Source organism: Tachyglossus aculeatus, chromosome 4 (genome assembly GCF_015852505.1).
Source record: "Tachyglossus aculeatus isolate mTacAcu1 chromosome 4, mTacAcu1.pri, whole genome shotgun sequence".
Classification (NCBI taxonomy): domain Eukaryota; kingdom Metazoa; phylum Chordata; class Mammalia; order Monotremata; family Tachyglossidae; genus Tachyglossus; species Tachyglossus aculeatus.
In genome coordinates this window covers 28877101-28902207 of record NC_052069.1, presented here as the reverse complement: position 1 = coordinate 28902207, position 25107 = coordinate 28877101, and the positions used below count along the sequence as shown (strand labels likewise).

Below are 25107 nucleotides of genomic sequence, written 5' to 3'. Positions count from 1 at the left end.
TTCCTTTTCCTGTTCTATGATTAAAAAAACCTACAAAAATCTGTTGTGAAATGGTTTGAAAAATATCAATAAACTATTTTGGTAATGTTAAAGCATATGCCTTTCAAGTTTTCCCAGTATTAGTTATTACAGTGTTGAAGCTGATATTCCTGGCAATCCAAAACATTCAAAAGTGTTTGAGACAAATTAAAAAGAAAATTAAAAACATGCTTAGTTGTACCGTCTGGATATTAAGAATGAAAGAGATGCCTCAACAATCTATCAAGCTCCTTGGTAGATTCTGTCCCAATAAGCAAGAGATGGGCAAGTAGTCATAGGCTGATGGCATGTCCAGAACTAGCAGGTTTCTTTTAGTAGCCAAACAGCCAGTTAGTAGGGTAGGGACAGTCAAGTCTCATTTGATAGCAGGCTTAGAGATGTTATCTGTAGGAAGACCATACGCGAGAGAGAGAGAGAGAGAGAGAGAGAGAGAGAGAGAGAGAGAGAGAGAGAGAGAGAGAAAGAGAGAGAAAGAGAGAGAGGAGGGAGAGAAAGAAGAAGCCCTCCTTATTTCTATTTGTAAGGAGGTAGACTGGTCCTCAAACACCTCTCAACGCTATACTTGAAAAAATACCATTCCTCAAGTATGTTCCACACCCACAAGGAATCTTCTCCGTTGCCAACGTTCTTGATTTCCTTCTGCGTCTCTGGTGGTTTACGACTTGTGTGTTCCAACTACCCACTGTTCAATATCCCGGTGAGCCCAGCTCCAACAATAACGTTGGTAAGGTCGCTGCTGTCTTGATTAATGTCCGGTTAAGCTATAAAGTGCATTATTTGGTGTAGTATCCTCAGTGAGAAAACAAAGCAGCACAATTACCCTCCACAGTTCTCAAGTTCATCTTAATAACTGAGCTATCATTTATGTCCGGCTTATCTAAGCAGAGAAAGAACTTTAAGGTGAAAAAATCATCATCCCAGGCTGAGGCATTGTTGTAATATCGGGCTAACGCTGAAGGCCTCGCAAAACCGACATCAAGACACTGTCCAATTTGGGTGGGTAAATATTATCTTGTGCTTTCTGGCCCATTTTGCAAATACTTTCTTTTCCGTGATAAACCTGTGACCTCCATAAGGAGCATTTTCGTGCAGAAGATATTCATCACATTCATCTCTTCCTTGCTCATAGTAGTGGTAGGGGACTTTTCTAAAGCCTTCTGACCTAGGAATTAAACAAATGGAGAGGGGCTGTGAAACATTCTCTTGACAGAATCCGTTATCCTCCCAGTAAATACATTTCCCATACTTCAAAGCCATGCATGATTCTTGCCCATGTATTCGGTTCAGAGCTATTACGTGGGGAAGCTTTTAGTGAAATTTACAATACATATGTGCTTTAATAGATCAAATGGAATTTATAGATTTCTACGATCATATTCAAATAAATATCTCCCCAGAATCAAAGCACCTTACAAAGCCGGAATGGACTTTTTGATATTCAGAAGGTGCAATTTGGCTCTTCTTTGTTCCATTATTCTTCCTCTAAGTAAAAGCAGTTGGAAAGATTTTGGTTCAATGTTACCATTTTGACACTGTGATCAAAGAACTGTCTGAGTTAGATTACACCATTTGTTAGTAGGGATGTATAATTCCATTACTCTGAGAAAGCTTAGCAGATTTGTTTTATTATCTAGATAAAACTACCTCACGAGAGAGGATATACTGTTAATAAACACAGTCATTTTCAATAAGGACCTGGCAGATTACTCACATATTAATGAAATATCATTTCTAGGATGTATTGTTAAGTTGTCAGTTTGAGGTTCCAGGGCATTTTGTAGAACAAATGGAAGATATCCATCAATCAGACCATTAGTGCAGCAGAAATGACAGAACTTATTTTGGAAATTAAGTAAATGCTAAACTTGTTTTGTGTTTCAGAAGTGAGTGTGTGTGTGTGTGTGTGTGTGTGTGTGTGCATTCCTGAAAAGTCTTTTATTTTAAAGAATTCCATCTGACATTCAGCTGTAAACTTTTCCATTTCTTTTTTTCCTTTTTACCAAACACCAAAAGACCAAACTAATGCTTACACAATCCCATGTCACATCAGTGCAGAATATAACACTGGAGAAAGGGTGATCACTTTAGCCGTTTCTGGGATTATACAGAAATGATATTCAAATGAATTGTGAAATTTTGACAAGACATCAAAATTGGAGAGGCAGAAAAATAATTTCCTGTGATCTTACTTGCAGTAGGTGTCATTTATCATCCCATAGACATGGACGCCATAGCAAGCGTCCATCGCCAGAATTAAAGTAAACCAACCAGTGCTGAGATATGAACCTGACTGGACTCTGAAAAAACAAAAACACAACACAGACACATACAACAAATTGCCGTGAGAAATTATGGGCACTTTAACAAGGGAATAACATTTATTACCTGGACAAGAGACATCAAGAAACATGGCAATTTGTCAAAAACATACAATGATTTTGAAATATTTATAGACGTTCTTTTGTTCATGGTACCTTGGGGCCTAGAGCTATGGTTTTCAGAAGCAACACCGTATGGTAAATATCTGCAGTCAAACAATCCAGCTCTATTTAGGTTGGAAATAATTTATTTGTCTATTTGACAGTCACAAAGTTGTAGAGTATAACTGGTGATAAATATAAATGAGAATAAATTGCCCACCCCACCCACCCTGTCAAGTCCTAAATATGATCTCTGGGGATAGTGAAGCACTGTAGCCTCCTGGACAGAGCCTGAACCCAGGAAACAGCAGGACCTGGGTTCTAATCCCTGCCCCGCCACGTCGCTGTGTGACTTTGAGCAAATCACTTCACTTCTCAGGTGTCTCAGCTGTAAAATGGGGATTAAGACTAGGAGCTCCCCGTGGGACAGGGACCGTGTCCAACCTGAATTGCTTGTATCCACCCCGGAGCTTAGTACAGTGCCTGGAATTTAAGAAATACCACAAGTATTATAATTATTATTATTACTGGGCTAGTTTGATGACATGTAATTATCATTAATGGCATGTTATCATTATTAATATCAATTATTATTAATATAAATGTTAGTATCATTAATAATAATTGTACTAATTTGTGGTCGTTGGCAAGATTCATTAGTGCTCTGGGTTCCCTGGCTTCTATAATGTTTTCCTGGGTGCAGGACTGACCTATAGACTTTGGTGCTTACCTCCACTTGCCCCTTAAGGGATGATGCTCTCCCACTGTCTCTGGGGTCCTCACCCCAATGACCCACCCCATCCTTCCATGGCCATGAGCCATCACCCTGGAAATAACAAGTGTGTCATGCACACCCCTGCAGCGCTGTCATGGAGACATTAACTTAGGGCACTCTAACTAGGTGTCTTTGGCCCATAAATAGTTGTAGTTTTCATGAGGCAAGAATCGTCCCCATCTCATTTAACCTTTCTTCAAAGTCCAAATTTTCAACGTTTACATTTTTGAAAGCTCTTTTCTGTGCCCGTTCTGACCTCTCCACAATCCTCTAAAAGCATGGAAACCCAAACTAGACCTAAAATATATTTGACAATGTGTAAAACAGAAGATTCATTTTACTCCCCAGATCATCAATTTATTTGTGTATATATGCATGTGTTATATATATATATATATATATATATAAATAATTATATTGCCAATAAATTATGTTGCCAATAAATTATGTTGCCAATTTGTACATCCCAAGCGCTTAGTACAGTGCTCTGCACATAGTAAGTGCTCAATAAATACGATTGGTGATGATGATGATGATGATATATTTCAGTAGGCTGTCTCACTTTGAGGTGCCACCTCCTCTTCTTCTCCAATGGTGGAGAATAACTTCAAAGGATCAAGGTAATGGCTTTGCCACTTTGCCATGTTAAGATTCCCTCTTTGTCTGTGACGTAGATTGTTCTATCTGTTCTCTTCAAGGCTGTCATGGTAGCATGGATGAGAGTCTACAGCTTCTGTAGCTGTGAATGAAGGTTCATAGTTGAGGCATGTCAGTAGATTCCTAGTCTCTTCATCTTGGGCTTCCCACCACTGGTCACACAAGTTTCCTAGCTTAATTTGCACAACTTGTTACAAGTTTTTGTAAACCTTTATATTGCCATATGTAATTTTGGAGTTGGAACCAAATTCCCTAGCTCCCAACTCAATGCTCCCATAAACCCGAACCACCCAGTTTACATGTGACTACTAATGAATACAACCCCCTTCCCAGTCCCAAGGTACTTCTGTACATACCCGTCATTTATTTATTTATAATGGTGTCTGTTTCCCCTTCCAGACTGTGAGCTAGTTGTGGGCAGGAATGTATCTGTTTATTGTTGCACTCTCCCAATCGCTTAGTAGAGTGCTCTGCATGCAGTAAGCACTCAATAAATACAATTGGATGAATGAATGAATGAATGAATATTTGCCCTTTAACCGTGACTTTCCAGTCAGTGCTCTGGCTACCTAACTGATTTTATGACCCTTCACTATTTTTAATGGTATTTACTAAGCATTTACTACATGTCAGGCACTGTACTGAGTGGGTAGATATAAGGCTGTCAAGTTGGAAACAGTCCCTGTCCTACATGGGGCTCGCAGTCTTAATCCTATTTTTACCAATGAGGCAACTGAGGCACGGAGCAGTTAAGTGACTTGCCCAGGTCACACAACAGACAAGTGGTGGAGCCAGGATTAGAACTCAGGTTCTCCTGACTCTCAGGCCCAAACTCTATCTACTAGGCCTCTCTGCTCCCTTTCTTTTTAACAATAATCCTAGTTTACTAATGTGTTTCTACCATACGGGGCTGCATTTCTGGATACAGAAGATGTTTATAGTATGCACTGATTAATTTCAAATTGCTTTGAACTTCAACAAGAATCTCACACAATAAACTACTGAACATTCCTTACAGAACTGGTTCTCTGAGAGTTTTTAAACTTTTTACAAATTTTGCTCATTTGTGGGAAGGAGTTGAAAACTGGGTTTTGATTTCATTTTTCTAGTGCTATTGTGTGAAGCGAACAATAATATTTTCCCCTATTTCCATAATTAGAGAAGCAGCATGGTATAGTTGATAGAGCACGGGCCCAGGAGTCAGAAGATCATGGGTTCTAATCCCGGTATTTCCACTTGTCTGCTGTGTGATGTTGGACAAGCCACTTCACTTTTCTGCGCCTCAGTTACCTCATCTGTAAAATGGGGGTCAAGACTGTGAGCCCCATGTGGGAACAGGGATTGTGTCCAATCCGATTTGCTTGTATCCACTCCAGCACTTAGTACAGTGGTGGCACTTAGGAAGCGCTTAACAAATTCCACAGTTATTATTATTATTACAATTTAAGAAGTGAATAAAAGTGCCAAACATATTTTACACAAGTCTACTAAACTTTATACGTAGCCACACCTTTTGCTACTATTTTAGACTTCTAAGTGCACTATACCCAGTAGCAACTGAATAAATCATATTGTCCCTTTCCCCCAAATTACTATTTTTATAAAGAAGCAGAGTGAGGAGCAGCATGGCCTAGTGTTAAGAGCATGGGCTTGGAAGTGAGAGGACATGGGTTCTAATCCTGGCTCCGCTACTTGTCTGCTGTGCGACCTTGGGCAAGTCACTTAACTTCTCAGTGCCTCAATTATCTAATATGTAAAAAATGGGGATTAAGACTGAGAGCCCCATGTAGGACAGGCACTGTGTCCAACCTGACTACCTTGTATTTACTCCAGTGCTTAGAACAGGGTTTGGCATAGAGCAAGAGCTTAATACCATAATTATTTTGTTATTGATTATTATTGTAAAGCATGTAAAGGTTCAACCCCTAAAGTTGGTGATTTCAATTCTTCAGTTGGTATTAGAGAATAAAGGAAACTTCTCTGCTTCAGCCTCCTATCTACACTCCAATTACTGTGTCTGCGTCACAGCTGCCTCTTTTTGGCTGGAATTCCATTCCCTCCCTGACTCACTGAAAAGGGCTGGGGGAGTTGATTTCTGCAAAGTCCCAAGCAAGTGAAACTTCAATGAGAAGCAGCCTGTGGCCTAATGGAAAGAGCTTGGACCTGGAAGTCCGAGGTCCTGAGTTCTAATCCTAGCTCTGCCACTTGTCTGTTGTGTGACCTTGAGCAGGTCCCCCATCTTACCTCCTTCCCTTCCCCACAGCACCTGTATATATGTATATATGTTTGTACATATTTATTACTCTATTTTATTTGTACATATCTATTCTATTTATTTTATTTTGTTAGTATGTTTGGTTTTGTTCTCTGTCTCCCCCTTTTAGACTATGAGCCCACTGCTGGGTAGGGACTGTCTCTGTATGTTGCCAACTTGTACTTCCCAAGCGCTTAGTACAGTGCTCTGCACACAGTAAGCGCTCAATAAATACGATTGATGATGATGATGAAGATGATGAGGTCACTTAACTTCTCTGGGACTCAGTTGCCTCACCTACAAAGTGGGAATTATGACTGTGAGCCCCACATGGGGCAGGGAATTTGTCCAAACCAATTTGCTTTTACATACCGTAGTGCTTAGTACAGTTTCAGGCACACAGTAAGTGCTTCTAGACTCTGAGCCTTTTGGTGAGTAGGGACCATCTCTATATGTTGCCAACTTGTACTTCCCAAGCGCTTAGTACAGTGCTCTGCACACAGTAAGTGCTCAATAAATACAATAGAATGAATGAACCAAAACCACAATTATTATTACATGGATTGTGTCCAATCTGATTAACTTGTATCTAACCTAGGGCTTAGTACAGTACCTGGCATATAGCAAGTGCTCAACAAATACCAGTAACACTACAACAACAACAAAACTTTAAAGGTTCAATAAAGGTTCAGGGAAAAAAGGGGGGGGGGGGGAGTATTTTGAGAGAGAAAAGGAAAATAAATGTACAAGTACATGCTGAAATTGTATCGGAATCCCAGGATGGAAAGACTGAGCTACTCATTGCCTTCAAGGTTTTATCACTCATGCCAGGGAGAACTCACTACTTCAGGTTAGCTTCCAGTTGTATTACTTGTACCTACTGCACTTGGGAATCAATAAGGGATCAATGAAAATAATTACTGTCATCTATGAATAAACAATCCAAAATTCCCATGGAGCCAACGAGAGAAGTGAAAGATCCACGCCAATGATGAAGGAATGCTTACACGGATGCTGCAGAATAATGAATGTGCAGGAATGAGAGGCAGGCATATCCAGAGAAAGCTATCAATCATTTGTTTGCACTGGCCCAGCTTTGCATACTACTGTACCTTGGTAATCAAGGTACTTACAACTTGGAAACTACTTAAATTTACTCGCTCATCTCTTGGAAAAAATGGGCTGTCAACACTGTGATGTAGAATACGCTTGAAGGCATATCATTTGAAATATGCTCTTTCATCAAGTTTATTACCACTGAAATCTGTACTACTCTCTAGGACTTTCATGTCTGCCTTTCCCTTCCTCCTCAGTTCTCTGATATATCAGGGCCAGGACCGATCCACAGGCATTGGTAATTGAATGAGCCCTCTCAATGAGTCCAATCTCAGGGTTGTTTGGGTCAGCACATTGGCATTCATCAGGCAAAAACTCCCCACTCTCGGCTTCAAGGCTGTCCATCACCTCGCCCCCTCCTACCTCACCTCCCTTCCCTCCTTCTCCAGTCCAACCCGCGCCCTCCGCTCCTCTACCGCTAATCTCCTCACTGTGCCTCATTCCCGCCTGTCCTGCCATCGACCCCCGGCCCACGTCATCCCCCTGACCTGGAATGCCCTCCCTCCGCGCATCCGCCAAGCTCGCTCTCTTCCTCCCTTCAAAGCCCTACTGAGAACCCACCTCCTCCAGGAGGCCTTCCCAGACTGAGCCCCCTCCTTCCTCTCCCTCTCCTCAGCCTCCCCATCCCCCCCGCCTTACCTCCTTCCCCTCCCCACAGCACCTGTACATATGTTTGTACATATTTATTACTCTATTTTACTTGTACATATTTACTATTCTATTTATTTTATTTTGTTAATTTTTTTTTTGTTGTCTGTCTTACCCTTCTAGACTGTGTGCCCGCTATTGGGTAGGCACCATCTCTATATGTTGCCAACTTGTACTTCCCAAGCGCTTAGTACAGTGTTCTGCACACAGTAAGCACTCAATAAATATGATTGATTGATTGATTGATTGAATGAATGAACGATTGAATGAATGAATTCAGGGATCTCTGCTGGCTTTGCTGCTGAGGGTCTCTCTCTGACTTTATTCGCGTCTCATCCGGCACCTACTTCAGCTTGATGGGGGGACTGAAATGCAGCCCTGGTGAGTTACATTTCTCTTCCCAAGGGAAAGCAGAGAAGCCAAGTGGATAGAGCACAGGCCTCCGAGTCAGAAGGACCTGAGTTCTAATCCCAGCTCTGCCACTTTTCTGTTGTGCGAACTTGGGCAAGTTATTTCGCTTCTCTGGGCCTCAGTTACCTCGTGTAAAATGGGGATTAACGTTAGCCCCATGAGTCACAGGCCTATGTCCAACCCAATTTGCTTGAATCCACCACAGTGCCTGGCACGTAGTAAGCACTTAATTCCATTTGAACAAAAAAAACAAGGGGAGGTATGGTGAGGCTTAAAGCTGTTTTTCTTTAACGGATAATAATCATTTTAATGGTGATGGTATTTGTTAAGAACTCATTATGTGCCAAGCATTGTACTAAGTGCTTGGGTAGATACAAAATAATTGGGTTGGACACAGTCTCTGTCCTACCTGGGGCTCACAGTTTTGGGGAAATTTTTATGGTGTTCGTTAAGCACTGCTCTAAGTGTTGGGATTTTTACAAGCTATTATGTTTGGACATAGTCCCTGTCCCCCATGGGGCTCACAATCTAAATTGGAGGGAAGAGGATATAATCCCCATTTTAGAGTTAACGGAGGCACAGAGAAGTTAACTGACTTCCCCAAGGTCACACAACAAGCAACCGTAAGAGCCAAGATTAGAACCCAGGTCCTCTAACTCCCAGGCCTGTGGTCTTTCCACTAGGATAATACTGATTCTCAGTAAGGTCTAAGTAAAAGGGAAAACAGGTATTAAATCCCCACCTTACAAATACGGAAACTGAGGCACAATTCATTCATTCAATCGTATTTATTGAGTGCTTACTGTTTGCAGAGTAAGCACTGTATGAAGCGCTTGGGAGAGTACAATACCACAATAAGCAGACATATTCCCTGCCCACAGTGAGATTACAATTTAGAGGGAGAGACAGATTTCAATATAAATTAATAAATTACAGATATGTATGTAAGTATTGTGGGCCTGGGAGGGAAGATGAATAAAGAGAGCAAGTCAGGGTGACACAGAAGGGAGTGGGAGGAGAGGAAAGGAAGGCTTAGTCAGGAAAGGACTCTTGGAGGAGATATAATAATAATAACAATACTAATATTAACAATAATGGTATTTGTTAAGTGCTTACTATGTGTCAAGCACTGTTCTAAGCGTTGTGTGTGTGTGGGAAATACAAGGTAATCAGGTTATCCCATATGGGGCTCACAGCCTTAATTCCCATTTTACAGATGAGGTAAATGAGGCACAGAGAAGTTAAGTGACTTGCCCAAAGTCACACAGCTGACAAGTGGTGGAAGTGGCATTAGAACCCATGACCTCTGACTCCTAAACCCGTGCTCTTTCCACTGAGTCACGCTGCTTCTCTGCCTTCAGATATGTCTTCAACCCACTGTAGTCAGGCTTTCGAACTCTTCACTCCATCAAGATCACGCTCATATCCAAGTAGTAAAGGCTTAAATCTGTCAGGAGTCCCTGCTCAGCCAATCAATCAATTGTATTTATTGAGCACTTACTGTGTGCAGAGCACTGTACTAAGCACTTGGGAAGTACAAGTTGGCAACATATAGAGACAGTACCTAACAGTGGGCTCACAGTCTAAAAATGAGCTGCATTTAATACTGTAGACCATTATCATTGATCATAACAGTTGTGTTGGTTAAGCACTTACTATGTGCCAAGCACTGTAGTAAGCTGTGGGGGAGATGAAAGATAATCAGGTTGGGTACAGTCCCTATTCCAAATGGGAGTCATAGTGTAAGAGGGAGGGTGAATAGGTATTTAATCCCCATTTTACAGAAGAAGAAACTGAGCCACAGAGAAGTGAAGTAACTTGCCCAAAGTCACACAGCAGACAATGGGTGCAGCCACAATTAGAACCAGGCCCTCATGGCTCCTATTCCACTAGAATAAGATGTGTCCTCTATAATTAGGGATTTCTTAGGTTAGCCTTCCCTCAGCCCCACAGCACTTACATACATATCCATGATTTCTTTATTTATGTTAATGTCTGGATCCCCTTCTAGACTGAAAGCTTTTTTTTTGGATGGTATTTGTTAAGCGCTTACTATGTGCCAAGCACTGTTCTAAGCACTGGGGTAGATACAAGGTAATCAGGTTGTCCCTCGTGAGGCTCACATTCTTAATTCCCATTTTACAGATGAGGTAACTGGAGCACAGAAAAGTTAAATGACTTAGGCAAAGTCGCACGGCTGACAAGTTCTTGTCATTTTTGTTCTCTGTCTCCCCCTTTTAGACTGTGAGCCCACTGTTGGGTAGGGACTGTCTCTATATGTTGCCAACTTGTACTTCCCAAGCGCTTAGTACAGTGCTCTGCACACAGTAAGCGCTCAATAAGTACGATGATGATGATGATGATGATGATGATGATGCCCGAGCTAGTATTAGAACCCATGACCTCTGACTTCCAAGCCCGTGCTCTTTCAAGCCACACTGCTTCTTTGAGTAGGGAACATGTCTACCAACTCTTATATGTATTCTCCCAAGTGCTTAGTATAGTGCACTACATGCAATAACTGCTCAATAAATATGATTGAATGATTGAAAAAGTTTATAGTCTAGAGGGGGAGACAGACATTAATATGAATAAATCAATTATGGATATGTACATAAGTGCTGTGGAGCTGAGGGTAGGGTGACTAAAGGGAGCAAATCTAAGTGTAAGGGTGACCCAGAAGGGAAGGAGAGAAGAGGAAATGGGAGCAAGTATGGGCAGGCCTCTGCTCAATTAGAAAAGGCCCTCTGATGCCCAGGCCAGTGTTCTTTCCATTAGGCCATACAGGTTGTCCTAACCTGGTTGTTTCTCACCCTACCCCTCTGACTATGCCTTAGATTCATTTATTGGTTCCTTTTCTGTCTATCTTGCAGTGAGTGTACCAAAAGCCTTGGCTGGGGGTTCCCTACGCTTCTCACTCCACATTCACTCTCTCGGAGTTCATTCATTCATTCATTCAATTGCATTATCATCATCATCATCATCATCAATCGTATTTATTGAGGGCTTACTGTGTGCAGAACACTGTACTAAGCGCTTGGGAAGTACAAGTTGGCAACACATAGAGACAGTCCCTACCCAACAGTGGGCTCACAGTCTAAAATTGTGGGCTTACTGGGCTTAATTGAGGGCTTACTGGGTAGAGCACTGTACTAAGTGCTTGGAAAGTACAGTTCAGCGACAGATAGACACAATCCCTAACCAACAACGGGCTCACAGTCTAGAAGGGGGGAGACAGACAACAAAACAAGTAGACAGGCATCAACAGCATCCACTCGCGTGCCTTCCTCCGCTACTGGGAGGCCTATGACTCCCAAATCTTTCTCTCTAGCCCTGACCTGCAATCTTGCATTTCCTTTTGCCTCCAGGACAACTTCATTTAGATGTCTCATGAACACTTAAATCTCGATGTGCTTAAAATCATACTACTCATCCTCCCTGCTAAATCCCTGCCATCTCTTTAAATTTCCCATCACCCTTTTCTCTATTCCAGAAGCCCACAACCTTCGGGTCTTCTTTGACTCTTAATTGTCTTTCAGCTGTCAAATCCAAACTAATATTACATATTACTGTAAATCTTCCCATGCAGACTTTCCTGGATCCTCCCCTTCCACTCAACTCGAAAAGGTTAAACTCTGGTAGGAGCCCTGTTTAGAATTCCTTCCCTTCCCAAATCCTACAGGCCATAGCTCATCCCAAATTCAAATCCCTGCCAAAGTCCCAGTTCCCCCAAGAAGCCTTCCCTGATTAGTTTCCTAAGTGCCAAGACATAGAAGAAGCAGCGTGGCTTAGAGGAAAGAGCACAGCCTTGGGAGTCAGAGGTTGTGGGTTCTAAGACCGACGTTGCCACTTGTCTGCTTTGTGACCTCGGGTAAGCCACTTAACTTCTCTGGGCCTCAGTTACCACATCTGTAAAATGGGGTTTAAGACTATGAGCCCCACAGGGGACAACCTGCTTACCTTGTATCTACCCCAGCACTTAGAGAAGCAGTGTGGCTCAGTGGAAAGAGCCCGGGCTTGGGAGTCAGAAGTCATGGGTTCTAATCCCAACTCTGTCACATGTCTGCTGTGTGACCTTGGGCAAGTCACTTAACTTCTCTGAGCCTCAGTTCCCTCATCTGTAAAATGGGGATTAAGACCGTGAGCCCCACGTGGGACAACCTGATCACCTTGTATCCTCCCCCCAGCACTCAGAACAGTGCTTCGCACATAGTAAGCACTTCGCAAATACCATCATTATTATTATTATTATTATTATTATTATTATTATTAAAAGTGCTTGGCACAGCCCGGGCTTTGGAGTCAGAGGTCATGGGTTTGAATCCTGACTCCACCACATGTCAGCTGTGTGACCTTGGGCAAGCCACTTAACTTCTCTGTGCCTCAGTTCCCTCATCTGTAAAATGGGGATGAAGACAGTGAGCCCCAAGTGGGACAACCTGATCACCTTGTATCCCCCCAGTGCTTAGAACAGTGCTTTGCACATAGTAAGCGCTTAACAAATACCACCATTATTATTATTATTAAACACTTAACAAACACTGTAATTATTATTATTCTAAATGCAGCTGCCACCTTTACCACATTTGAACTTATTTAGATCAGTACTCATCACTTTTGTATATATGTTTTTTAAATTGTAAATTCAATGATTTATTTTGACTCTTTTATTTTTGTCTATCTTCCCTATTAGAGTGTCATCTCCCTGTGAGCAGGGGATTTGTCACTTCTCGAGCATTTAGTAAAATGCACCACATCCAGTGGTTGCTCGGTAAAGACCAGTACAACTACTACTATTAGTGAGATGACTACTACTATCGCTACTACTGCTCCTTGAAACCAAACAATCATAATAACCCAATACCAGGGGGAACAGTACCCTTCCTATAATAGAGGTTTTAAAGGAGAGCACTCTGTTTAGTAGCCTCTGAAATCTGCTATGCTCCAGAGAAAACAGGATTTTCAAAAAAAGAATCGATCAATATTTCATGTCTTGTTTTTAACACCACTGGATCTCAGTGCACTCATCAATATACTTCTCGGGCAGGAAAAATAAAAATAGCAGAGTAAGTTTCCAGATACCTTCCTGGGGAGATGGAATACATGACGGAATACAGAGTATTCGATTTAAAAATGTCTTTTTGTTGCTTTCTAAAAATATGTGGGTAATGAAAGAGTACATTAAGCAAAGAGCCTAAACAATAAAAGCATCTGATGGTTAACAGGAACCCCTTGGGACTGAATCAAATATTGCAAACTTCTTTCTGACATTCTAATGAAAGCAGAGCACAAAGTGTGGAAACAATTTTAACCGTTCCCAAGTTATAGACTCGCAGCTATGTTTTTAACATACCAAACTACAGTGGAAAGCTTTGGCAAAGCTCTAGAGTTTTTCAATTACACTGACATATTATATATGTGTCGCCTATCCACAAGACATTCTCAGCAAGTTTTTAAGCAGCGGAAACTTCACGTGAGTCTGTCCCCATGGCTCTCCACTGCTGCTGTCATAATTTGCAAATGGACCCAAACACTGAAAAGTGTATCAGAACATCATCACATGGATGATTTTCAAAGCTCACATTTGCAGAAGGGAAGACATGACCGGCAAACAGTGGAAATGGGACTCTAACCAAAAGCAGAGAGTGAATTTCTAGCCAGGACTAGCTAATACATAATGTTTCTGCATAATCGGATGGTACGATGTGGAAGTATAATGAATAGCTTTTGTTCCATGGAATCAACAGGGATGGGGGTTTGAAGGCATTCAAACAGCAAAAAAGTAGAATAATAAAAAATGGCTGTGTTCCTTTCAAAATACACATTTAAAAGTAAAATGTTATGGCTTCCAATGGTATGATTTATAGCGGCTGTAGAAACAGGAGATACCACTCACAAAAATCACTTTGTTCATTCATCTTGGAAATTAAAAGGTTATTTTGCTGTTGCCCCTGGGATTTAAAGCTTCTTGAGTAGGAAATGTTGATTTCAGGAATTTCATTCACTTTCCTAGATGAAAACTGAATACAGGACTAGTGGGTACTCTGAGAGGAAATTTACCACTTTCTTTCCTCTCCATTGCAATCCCTTTCAGGCACGGTTTCCCCTAATGCAAAGGAGGTGGGGAACAGTAGGGGAGCTTATTCTTAAATAAAGACTGGGAGAGTCACTGCCTCTCTCCTTCCTTCCCTCTGTACCTCCTGATGAAAGATCCCTCCTTCTTGTCCAGGAAACCATTCCTGATTTCCACAGCTAGGAAGTTTCACTCTTATTTTTACCTCAAATCCATTTTTTTAAAATGGTATTTGCTAAGTGTTTGTCAACAGCAACAGATAGAGACAGGCCCTGAGGTAAACCCGAGCTACCCATGTTGAATACAGTCCACCACATAGGGAATCACAGTCTTAATTCCCATTTTAAAGAAGAGGCAATTGAGACACAAAGAATAAGATTAACATTAATCTTTGTCGTATTTGTTAAGTGCTTACGATGTGCCAGGCACTGTACTAAGCACTGGAGTGAATACAAGCAAATTGGGTTGGACACAGTCCCTGTCCCACATGGGGCTCACAGTCTCAATCCCCATTTTACAGATGAGGTACCTGAGGCCCAGAGAAGGGAAGTGACTTGCCCGAGGTCACAAAGCAGACAAGTGGCAGATCTGGGATTAGAACCCAGGTCCTTCCGACTCCCAGGACTCTGCTCTATCCACTAGGCAGTGCTGCTTCTCACAAGAAATTCTTGTTGCTGAACCTGTGAAAGGTGCCTGCCTTCCTAGTCTTGAAGCAAATTTCATGTTGAAAAGTTTAACACACTCACAATAGATTTGGCAAACAGTCCTAGAATCACAAGAAAGAACAAGCCAAGGCACCTGGAGCTGAACAAAACAGAGTTGCCAAAGGGCCTCCAATCAAGTACTGAATAAGGGGAGGCCATTTCTTCTGGCTTCCCTTTTACAGCCTGCTACTTCAAAGGTAGGGTTGGCATATATAAACCAGAGATCCTGTTTTTGTTGTTTTGATTTTCTAATAGTATTTGTTAAGGGCTTACTACATGTCAAACCCAGTTCTAAGCACTGGTATAGATGCAAGGTAATCAGGTCAGACACAGTCCTTGCCCTACCTGGGGTTCACAGTCTTAGTATGCTGTTCCCCTCCAATAATACTAATACTAATAATAATAATGGCATTTGTTAAGCATTTACTATGTGCAAAGCACTGTTCCAAGCACTGAGGTGATACAAGGTGATCAGGTTGTCCCACGTGGGGCTCACAGTCTTAATCCCCATTTTACAGATGAGGTAACTGAGGCTCAGGGAAATTAAGTGACTTGCCCAAGGTCACACAGCAGACATGTGGTGGAGCTGGCATTAGAACCCATGACCTCTGACTCCCAAGCCCGTGCTCTTTCCACTGAGCAACGCTCTGGCTAATCAAGCAGAGACAGATCCAAGGTCCCTGCCACCTCTGAAATCCACTGAGCAGCCATTGGTTTGAGTAATTGCATGTCTTGGGACATTGAGCCTTGCTGGATTTCAGAGGCTTTGATTAACAAAGTCCCAGTCCCCGAAGCCCACCGGTGACCAATGTGTGGCTGCGCATTCATATGACTGAGTTTTCTGTATGGGGAGTATATTTGTAGTGGGTGAGATTTCAGATGTGTGTGCTTTCTGTATATCCATGTGCTTTGTGAGTTTGGACTGCAAGTTTGGAGAGCTCTGTACGCCAGGAAGAAGGCTGGAAGAATGGAAGGGAGATGGAAATGGGGCACTGGGAGAAGCTAAGGGGTACAGTCCCCAGAAACAATGAAGCACTGTCTGGCTATGGCTACCCACTTTCACTGATGCATCTGCATAGCTGCTGCTGCTGCACCAGGAAACGGGGACCAGAGAGAACGGCGAACACAGTCCCACTGCTCTGACTGTATGCAGCCTTGACGGCCACTCCAATTCATTAAAGAGCCTGGGGAGGGTAGAGAGGAGGAAGAGATCACCACTGGGGCTTTGGGGGCAGACCGAAACTATTGAAATCTCATCCCATCCCATTTTCCAGGGACCTCTTCAGTGTCTTATCAGCCCAAGGACTGGTAGTCCAATTGAAGGTGGAGCGGACCCCAGGAAAACACAGGAGGAGGCTGCTGGCAAGATCACATGTCTGATAAGTATGACCTAGTGGATAGAGCATGGGCCTGGAGTCAGAAGGACCTGCATTCATTCATTCAATTGTATTTATTGAGCGCTTACTGTGTGCAGAGCACTGTACTAAGCGTTCTAATCCCGGCTCTGCCACGTGGCTGCCGTGTGATCTTGGGCAAGTCACTTCACTTCTCCGGGCCTCAGTTACCTCACCTGCAAAATGATGATTAAGACTGTAAGCCCCATGTAGAAAAGGGACTGGGTCCAACCAGATTTCCTTGTATCCATCCAGGGCTTAGTACAGTGTCTGGTACATAGTATGTGCTTAGCTAATACTATTATTATTATTATTAATAATCCCCAGGCAGAACCATTGGGAATATTCCAGAAGGGGACTGGTTCCTTGCCAATAGGAGAAAGCTCCACTCTTCTGGGAGCAGAGCTGAACTCTTCCAGTGGTAGAGCAGGGGGAAGGGAGAGTTGAGCTGGCCACTGGTTGTGATGCTTTCCTGCCTCCTCTCCCTAAGATCCTAATAATAAATAATAATAATGATGGCATTTATTAAGTGCTTACTATGTGCAAGGCACCATTCTAAGCACTGGGGAGGTTACAAGGTGATCAGGTTGTCCCACGGGGGGCTCACAGTCTTCATCCCCATTTTACAGATGAGGTAACTGAGGCACAGAGAAGAGAAGTGACTTGCCCAAAGTCACACAGCTGACAATTGGCAGAGTCAGGATTTGAACCCATGACCTCTGACTCCAAAGCCCATGCACTTTCCACTGAGCCACGCTGCTTCTCCTAATTCCTACCCGAAGGAATCTTCATGTGGTGATGTAGTTCTCTCGATCCAAGCTATTCTTGGAGCGAAAAGGCAGACTAATCTGATATTTATTTGAATTTCCCTGTCTCTTCCCCAAGCTAAGCATGTAAGCAAATACATGGCCTGACTTGGGTTACTCAAATCCTTAGCTTGACTATGAAAATCCTAAGTCTCAATGGCTGTAAATTACACCTTGCAGGCCTTGGGTTTAATACACTCTGTGGTGCTTTCCCATTTGAGTTGCTAATTAAATCCCAGTTTCTATCACTAACAAATTTAGGGGTCTGGTTGCTGAGATCTACACAGAACTCTCACTTGAATTCTAGATGGAATCTCTAATTCCATATCTTCCTGTAGCAGTCCCTAGTTAATTTTGACTCTCATTAATGGTTAAATAGCAGGAAGTCCCAATTTCAAGCCAATGTGGGGGAAAAAACGTCAAAAGTCAAGTCGGTGGGGGTGAGAGGGGAGAGCCAGCTCTGGAGGAATTGGGCAGGGCCGTTCCACAACCCTCTCATTCTTTCACCTAATTTCCCTAATTCCTTAGTAACAGCCTCCTGAGACACCAGACATTTTTGCTGGACTGGACCCCATGGTAATTATGAACTCTGTCTCTTTTATTTATATTCCTTATTAGACTGTAAGCTCCTTGAGGGCAGGGAATGGGTCTACTGCTGTACAGTGCTTACCATTTAATAGGCACTCAATAAATACCACAGATGGAGTCCACAAATGCATGTGTAAAATGACTTGTTCTTCAGCATTAGGTAATGTTAACAGTGGTAAAACTGCATCTAGCCTCAAATAATACTATTTATTGGACTCTTACAATGTGCAGAACATTGTACCTAGCTTTTGGTAGATGAAAACGGAATTAGGTAGAGGCACTAATCTTGCCCTTTAAGGTGTTTGTAATATGATGGGGGAGACAAGCCCAACAGTAAATTACAGATAGTATGCGCATGAGTGATTATGGGGATGTTGTAAGTAAATTTAAGGGCTTGGGTGGAGCAAAAATCCTGGAGAGGCTGTAGGGTGTTGGAGGAACGAATCTAAGGAGATGAGAGAGTGATTGGCGAAGGTCTCCTGGAGAAGATCTCCAAAAATCTCCAGTGGCTACCAGTCAATCTGCGCATCAGGCAGAAACTCCTCACCCTGGGCTTCAAGGCTCTCCATCACCTCGCCCCCTCCTACCTCACCTCCCTTCTCTCCTTCTCCAGCCCAGCCCGCACCCTCCGCTCCTCCGCCGCTAATCTCCTCACCGTACCTCGCTCTCGCCTGTCCCGCCATCGACCCCCGGCCCACGTCATCCCCCGGGCCTGGAATGCCCTCCCTCTGCCCATCCGCCAAGCTACCTCTCTTCCTCCCTTCAAGGCCCTGCTGAGAGCTCACCTCCTCCAGGAGGCCTTCCCAGACTGAGCCCCTTCCTTCCTCTCCCCCTCGTCCCCCTTTCCATCCCCCCCATCTTACCTCCTTCCCTTCCCCACAGCACCTGTATATATGTATATATGTTTGTACATATTTATTACTCTATTTCTTTATTTATTTATTTTATTTGTACATATCTATTCTATTTATTTTATTTTGTTATTATGTTTGGTTTTGTTCTGTGTCTCCCCCTTTTAGACTGTGAGCCCACTGTTGGGTAGGGACTGTCTCTATATGTTGCCAATTTGTACTTCCCAAACGCTTAGTATAGTGCTCTGCACATAGTAAGCGCTCAATAAATACGATTGATGATGATGATGATGATGATGAAGATGGGGTGTTAGAAGGGCTTTGAAGTTGAAAACAGCAGTGGTCTGTCAGCCTAGAATTGGGAAGGGGTTCCATGAAGGGGAGTAAATGATGAGCATGAGACACAATGAGTAGGTCCACAATTAACCCAGCACCAATATTTCTCCATCCTGTTCACTCCCACGCCTACTGCCTTTGCCACTTGTTTCAGATGTTTAATTCCCTCCTCAAATCTCATGTCTCCCCACCTCCCCCATCTCTAGCCCCTAAAGACCCGGCCATGTACTTTATTGAGAAAATTGAAACCATCAGGTGTGATCTACTTAAAATCTTTCCCATCCTTCTCCTGCCCCTTCTTCAATTCTCCCATCTTTCCCAGCAGTATCTCAAGAGGAGATCCCCTGCCTCCTCTGAAGATCCACCCCTCCACCTAAACCTCCAACCCCATCCCTTCACACTTTATCAAAACACTTGCATCCTCCCTTCCCTCCCTGACTGCTCTCTTCGACTGTTCACTCCTGAATTGTTTCTTCCCTACTGCTTTCAAACAACCTCATGTCTTCCCTATCCTAAAAAACCCTCTCTTTACCCCACGACTCCTCCAGTTATCACCTCACCTCCCTCCTACCATTCCTCACCAAACTCCTTAAGCGAGTTGTCTACAGCCATTGCCTTCACTTCTTCTCTTCCCATTCTCTCCTTGACCCTCTCCAATCTGACTTCTGCCCTTTACTCCATCAAAACTACCTTCTCAAAGGTCACCAATAATCTCCTTTTTGCCTCTACTCCATCCTAATTCTCTTTGACCATTCGGTCACTTTCGGCACTGTGGACAACCCCTTTCTCCTGTAAATGTTATCCAACCTTGGCTTCCCTGACATTGTCCTCTCCTGGTTTTCCTGAAAGATCTTTGGTTGTTCATTCCAAGTCTCTTTTGTGGGCTCCTCCTCTGCATCCTACCCCCAAATTGTGGGAGTCCCTCATGGCTAAGTTCTGGGTCCCCTTCTCCCTTGGAGAACTCATTCATTCCCATGGCTTCAACTACCATCTCTATGCAGATGATTTCCAAATATACATCTCCAGCCCTGATTTATCTCTCTATCTGCAGTCTCATATGTCCTTCAGCCTTCAGGACATCTCTATTTGAATGTCCTGCCAACACCTCAAATTTAGCACATCCAAAACAGAACTGCTCACATTCCAACCCAATCCCTGTCCTCTGCCTGGCTTTCCCAATACTGTAGAGAGTACCACCAACCAGCCTGTCTCACAAGCTTGAAATTCAACTCCACTCCACTCATCTCTCTTGTTCAACCCAGTTATTCAATCTGTCACCAAATCCTGTTGGTTCAACGTTCACAACATCACTAAAATCCACGCATTCTTCTCTATCCAAACTGCTAGCACGTTAATCCAAGCACTTATCCTCTCCCTCTTTGATTACAGCATCATCCTCTTTGCTGACCTTCATCTTTCCCCATTTCAGTGCATGCTTCACTCTGCTGCCTGGATCATTTTTCTACAAAACTATTCAATGTTTCCACCCTTTCCTCTCCACTCAAACCTCTACCTTGCTGGTTCAATCTCTCATCCTATCCCAACTGGATTACTGCATCAGCCTCCTTTCTGATCTCCCATCCTCCTGTCTCTCCCCGATTCAGTCTATACTTCACTCTGCTGCCCGGATTATCTTGGTACAGAAGTGCCCTGGGCATGTCACTCCCCTCCTCAAAAATCTCCAGTGGTTGCCTGTCAACCTACAAATCAAGCAAAAACTCTTCACTCTTGGCTTCAAGGCTCTCCATCACCTGCCCACTCCTACCTAACCTCCCTAATCTCCTTCTCCAGCCCACCCCGCACCCTCCTCTCCTCTGCCGCTAACCTCCTCACTGGGCCTCGTTCTCGCCTGTCCCACCTTCTACCCCTGGCCCATATCCTTCTACCCCTGGCCTGGAATGCCCTCCCTCCACACATCTGCCAAACTAGCTCTCTTCCTCCCTTCAAAGCCCTCCTGAGAGCTCATCACCTCCAGGAGGCCTTCCCAGACTGAGCCTCCTTTTTCCTCTCCTCCTCCCCTCCTCATCGCCCCGCTCCCTCCCTCTGCCCTACCCCCTTCCCCTCCCCACAGCACTTGTATGTATTTGTACATATTTATTACTTTATTCATTTTACTTGTACATATTTACTACTCTATTTTATTAATCATATGCATATAGCTATAACTCTATTCTGATGGTTTTGAGACTTGTATACTTGTTTTGTTTCATTGTCTGTCTCCCCCTTCTAGACTGTAAGCCCGTTGTTGGGTAGGGACTGTCTCTATATGTTGGCAACTTCTATTTCCCAAGCACTTAGTACAGCGTTCTGCACACAGCGCTCAATAAATACGATTGAATGACTGAATGAATGTTTCCCAACTCCTCAAGAATTTGCAGTAGTTGCCCATCCTTCACTGCAGCAAACAGAAACTCTCTACCATTGGATTTAAAGCACTCAATCACATTGCTCCCTCTTACCTCACCTCCCTGATTTCCCACTACAACCCAGCCAGTCACTTCACTCCTCTAATGCTGACCTATTCACTGCATCTGAATCCCATCTACCTCTCCCCTAACATTCAATCATATTTATTGAGCACTTACTGTGTGCAGGGCACTGTACTAAGCGCTGGGGAAGTACAAGTTGGCAACATATAGAGATGGTCCCTTCCCAACAGTGGGCTCACAGTCTAGAAGACTAACCCCTAACTCCTTGCCCAAGTCCTACCTTTGGTCTGGAACACCCTGCCTATTCACACCGGACAGATCAATCAATCAATCAATCAATCGTATTTATTGAGCACTTACTGTGTGCAGAGCACTGTACTAAGTGCTTGGGAAGTACAAGTTGGCAACATATAAAGATGGTCCCTACCCAACAGTGGGCTCACAGTCTAGAAGGGGGAGACAATCTAGAAGGGGGAGACAGAGAACAAAACCAAACATATTAACAAAATAAAATAAATAGAATAGATATGTACAAGTAAAATAAATAAATAAATAGATCACTCTCCCCACCTTCAAAGCCTTATTAAAAGCCCATATCCCCCAAGAGTTCTTCTCCAACTAAGACTTCATTTCCTTTTCTCCCATTACCTTTCTGAGTCATCCTGGCACTTGGATTTGCATCCTTTATTCACCCTACCCTCAGCCCCACAACACTTAGAAACATAAAGTCTTTAGACTGTGAGCCCACTGTTGGGTAGGGACCGTCTCTATATGTTGCCAACTTGTACTTCCCAAGCGCTTAGTACAGTGCTCTGCACACAGTAAGCCCTCAATAAATACGATTGAATATAGTTTATTTATTCATATAAATGTCTGTTTCCTCCTCTAATACTACAAGCTTATTGTGGGCTGGGAGAGTGTCTTTTAACTCTATTATATTGCATTTTCCCAAGGCCTTAGTACAGTGCTCTGCATATGATAAGTGCTCAGTAAATAGGATTGATTAATTTATTGCTTGAGTAGGTTATCTTGAAAGAAACAAAGTCAAGCTAGTGTGAGAAAGCAAGAGTATGAGTGGAAGCGCCAGAGTGGACTGACTGCTTTAAAACAAATTTTCAGGAGTTTCTGCTTAATGACGAGAGAATTGTACAGTGTTCTGCGCACAGTAAGCGCTCAATAAATATGATTGAATGAATGAATAAATGAATGAAGTGGATAACCAATAGAAATTTTTGAGTAGGGAGGCAGGAACAGAATGTATCATTTTAGAAAAAAATGATGTACATATCAGAAATGAATGAAGCCATATGGAATTTTCTTCTGTGAGAAATAAAGATCTTGCAGGAAGTTTTAAATAATCATCAGACCTTCCAGGATTATTTGCCATTGCTTTCTGTAAACCACACCTGTTAAAAAGTAGCATTATGCCATTAAAAAGTGAGCACATTTACTCTTATGTAATATTTCAGAATGAATAATTATTTCCTATATACTTATTTACAAAGAAGCAGCATGACTCAGTGGAAAGAGCCTGGGCTTGGGAGTCAGAGGTCGTGGGTTCTAATCCTGGCTCCACCACTTGTAAGCTGTGTGACTTTGGGCAAGTCACTTCACTTCTCTGGGCCTTAGTGACCTCATCTGTAAAATGGGGATGAAGACTGTGAGCCCCACATGGGACAACCTTACCTCCTTCTCCTCCCCACAGCACCTGTATATATGTATATATGTTTGTACGTATTTATTACTCTATTTATTTTATTTGTACATATTTATTCTATTTATTTTATTTGGTTAATATGTTTTGTTTTGTTGTCTGTCTCCCCCTTCTAGACTGTGAGCCCGCTATTGGGTAGGGACCGTCTCTATATGTGGCCAACTTGTACTTCCCAAGCGCTTAGTACAGTGCTCTACACACAGTAAGCACTAAATAAATACGATTGAATGAATGATAACCTGATCACCTTGTATCCTCCCCAGTGCTTAGAACAGTGCTTGGCACATAGTAAGCTCTTAACAAATACTATTATTATTATGTGTACAAATAGGATTATTAAGGAGTTTGGAGGAAGAGACGACTGAATTTCTTTATTCTTAATGAAATAATACTTTGTAAACATGATTTTGACAGACAACAAGCTCTGTAAACACATTTAAAGGCATTAGTAAAGGGCTATGGTATTCGGTGGTTTTATTTGCCTTCCATAATGAATAATTTTTTTTGTTTGGAGATTACTAGATCCCTGTGGTTTGATGTATTCTTGATCATTAAAGAAAGAGAACACACTCTAAAAGGATGATGAAGATTTCAGCTGTTGCATAGATACCAAGAACTGCTGGGATCTCTGTTAAACCAGCCTCAGCTGGAGCCCAGAAAAAAAGTGACAGACCAAAAATTAAGAAAATTTAAACCAAAATGAGTTTCTTTTCATTATGAAAACAGCTCTGATTTTATCTACTTTTTCTATCACAATCTAATATCATTTTCAGGCCAAGTCACATATGTCATCACTGACAGCTAGTAAATGAAAATAAATACTATAGAGGAGAATGCTTATTTTAATAAGAAAAGTCAAATTATACATTTTTGCTTCTATTAAAATAATTTTTCATCAGGCTCACCAAAGGAAGACAATTAAATTAGGAAATATCAGACACATTGATTGAAATAAGGGTCCCCAGGTGTTTGATAGATGATGACTAGGATGAAAGAAAAAGGAGCTTACATTTTATATTGGTTGAGGCCTCAGAAAAGTAGAGAAGGGCAGTGCTCAGTATTGGACAGATGGTTTTAATACTTGGAATGTACCCAAAATACTGACATTCACTGGCCCTATCAGTTGAAATCAGGAATATTGACAAATTGTGCATAATCCTCACTTTGGGATGTGCAGTGATCTACTGTGTCTTCTCTAGGACCAGAAAAATCACTTGAAGAGAAGTCTGTCTATTGCAACTCAGTAGCTAAAGCAAAATGGTAGCGAATGAATCTGTTGTGAATAAAAATCAATTTGATTCATCGTGATCTGGCATGAGGAGGCAAGAGTTGAGCACTGAGATATGAGTGACATAAAGCCTGATGAGGAGAAGTTTCGAGGAAAGGGAGAACTTTATTTGGGGGATCTTTATTTGGGATGGGCTGTTGCCTTAATTCTCTCTCCATGCAGTAATGATAATATGAAAAAAGATTCCATAATGTCTATCAAAAGTAGCCAGGTGAATAGTGGAATAGATGGCCCTCAATTCCCCACTTCTATAGATGTCAGTATGGTTCTGAAACAAATCATTTCATAGGACCCAGAGAAGGCTCCAGGGCTACTTGTCATGAGTTCTAATCCTGGCTCCACCACCTCTCAGCTGTGTGACTTTGGGCAAGTCACTTCACTTCTCTGGGCCTCAGTTCCCTCATCTGTAAAATGGGGATTAAGACTGTGAGCCCCACGTGGGACACCTGATCACCTTGTATCCCCCCCAGTGCTTAGAACAGTGTTTCACACATAGTAAGCGCTTAACAAATGCTGTCATTATTATTATTATTACTAAACTGAGACCCTCTTCAGCTCCAGAAAAAAGCCCAAAGCTCTCAAGTGCCCTCTCCATCACCATGAC

At 42.6% G+C, this 25107-nt stretch overlaps 1 protein-coding gene across 1 annotated transcript in view; it reads right to left on the bottom strand.

The window, feature by feature from the left end:
- Positions 1–713: 713 nt before the first annotated feature.
- ST6GALNAC3 (ST6 N-acetylgalactosaminide alpha-2,6-sialyltransferase 3) overlaps positions 714–25107 on the bottom strand; it is a 375554-nt gene continuing 351160 nt past the window's right edge. The window contains exons 4-5 of the mRNA XM_038745609.1: positions 2229–2336; positions 714–1201 (exon numbers count right to left, since the gene is read on the bottom strand). Coding sequence (XP_038601537.1) covers positions 1015–1201; positions 2229–2336 — 295 coding nt within the window. The 3' untranslated portion in view covers positions 714–1014. The remainder of the gene's footprint in view (positions 1202–2228; positions 2337–25107) is intronic.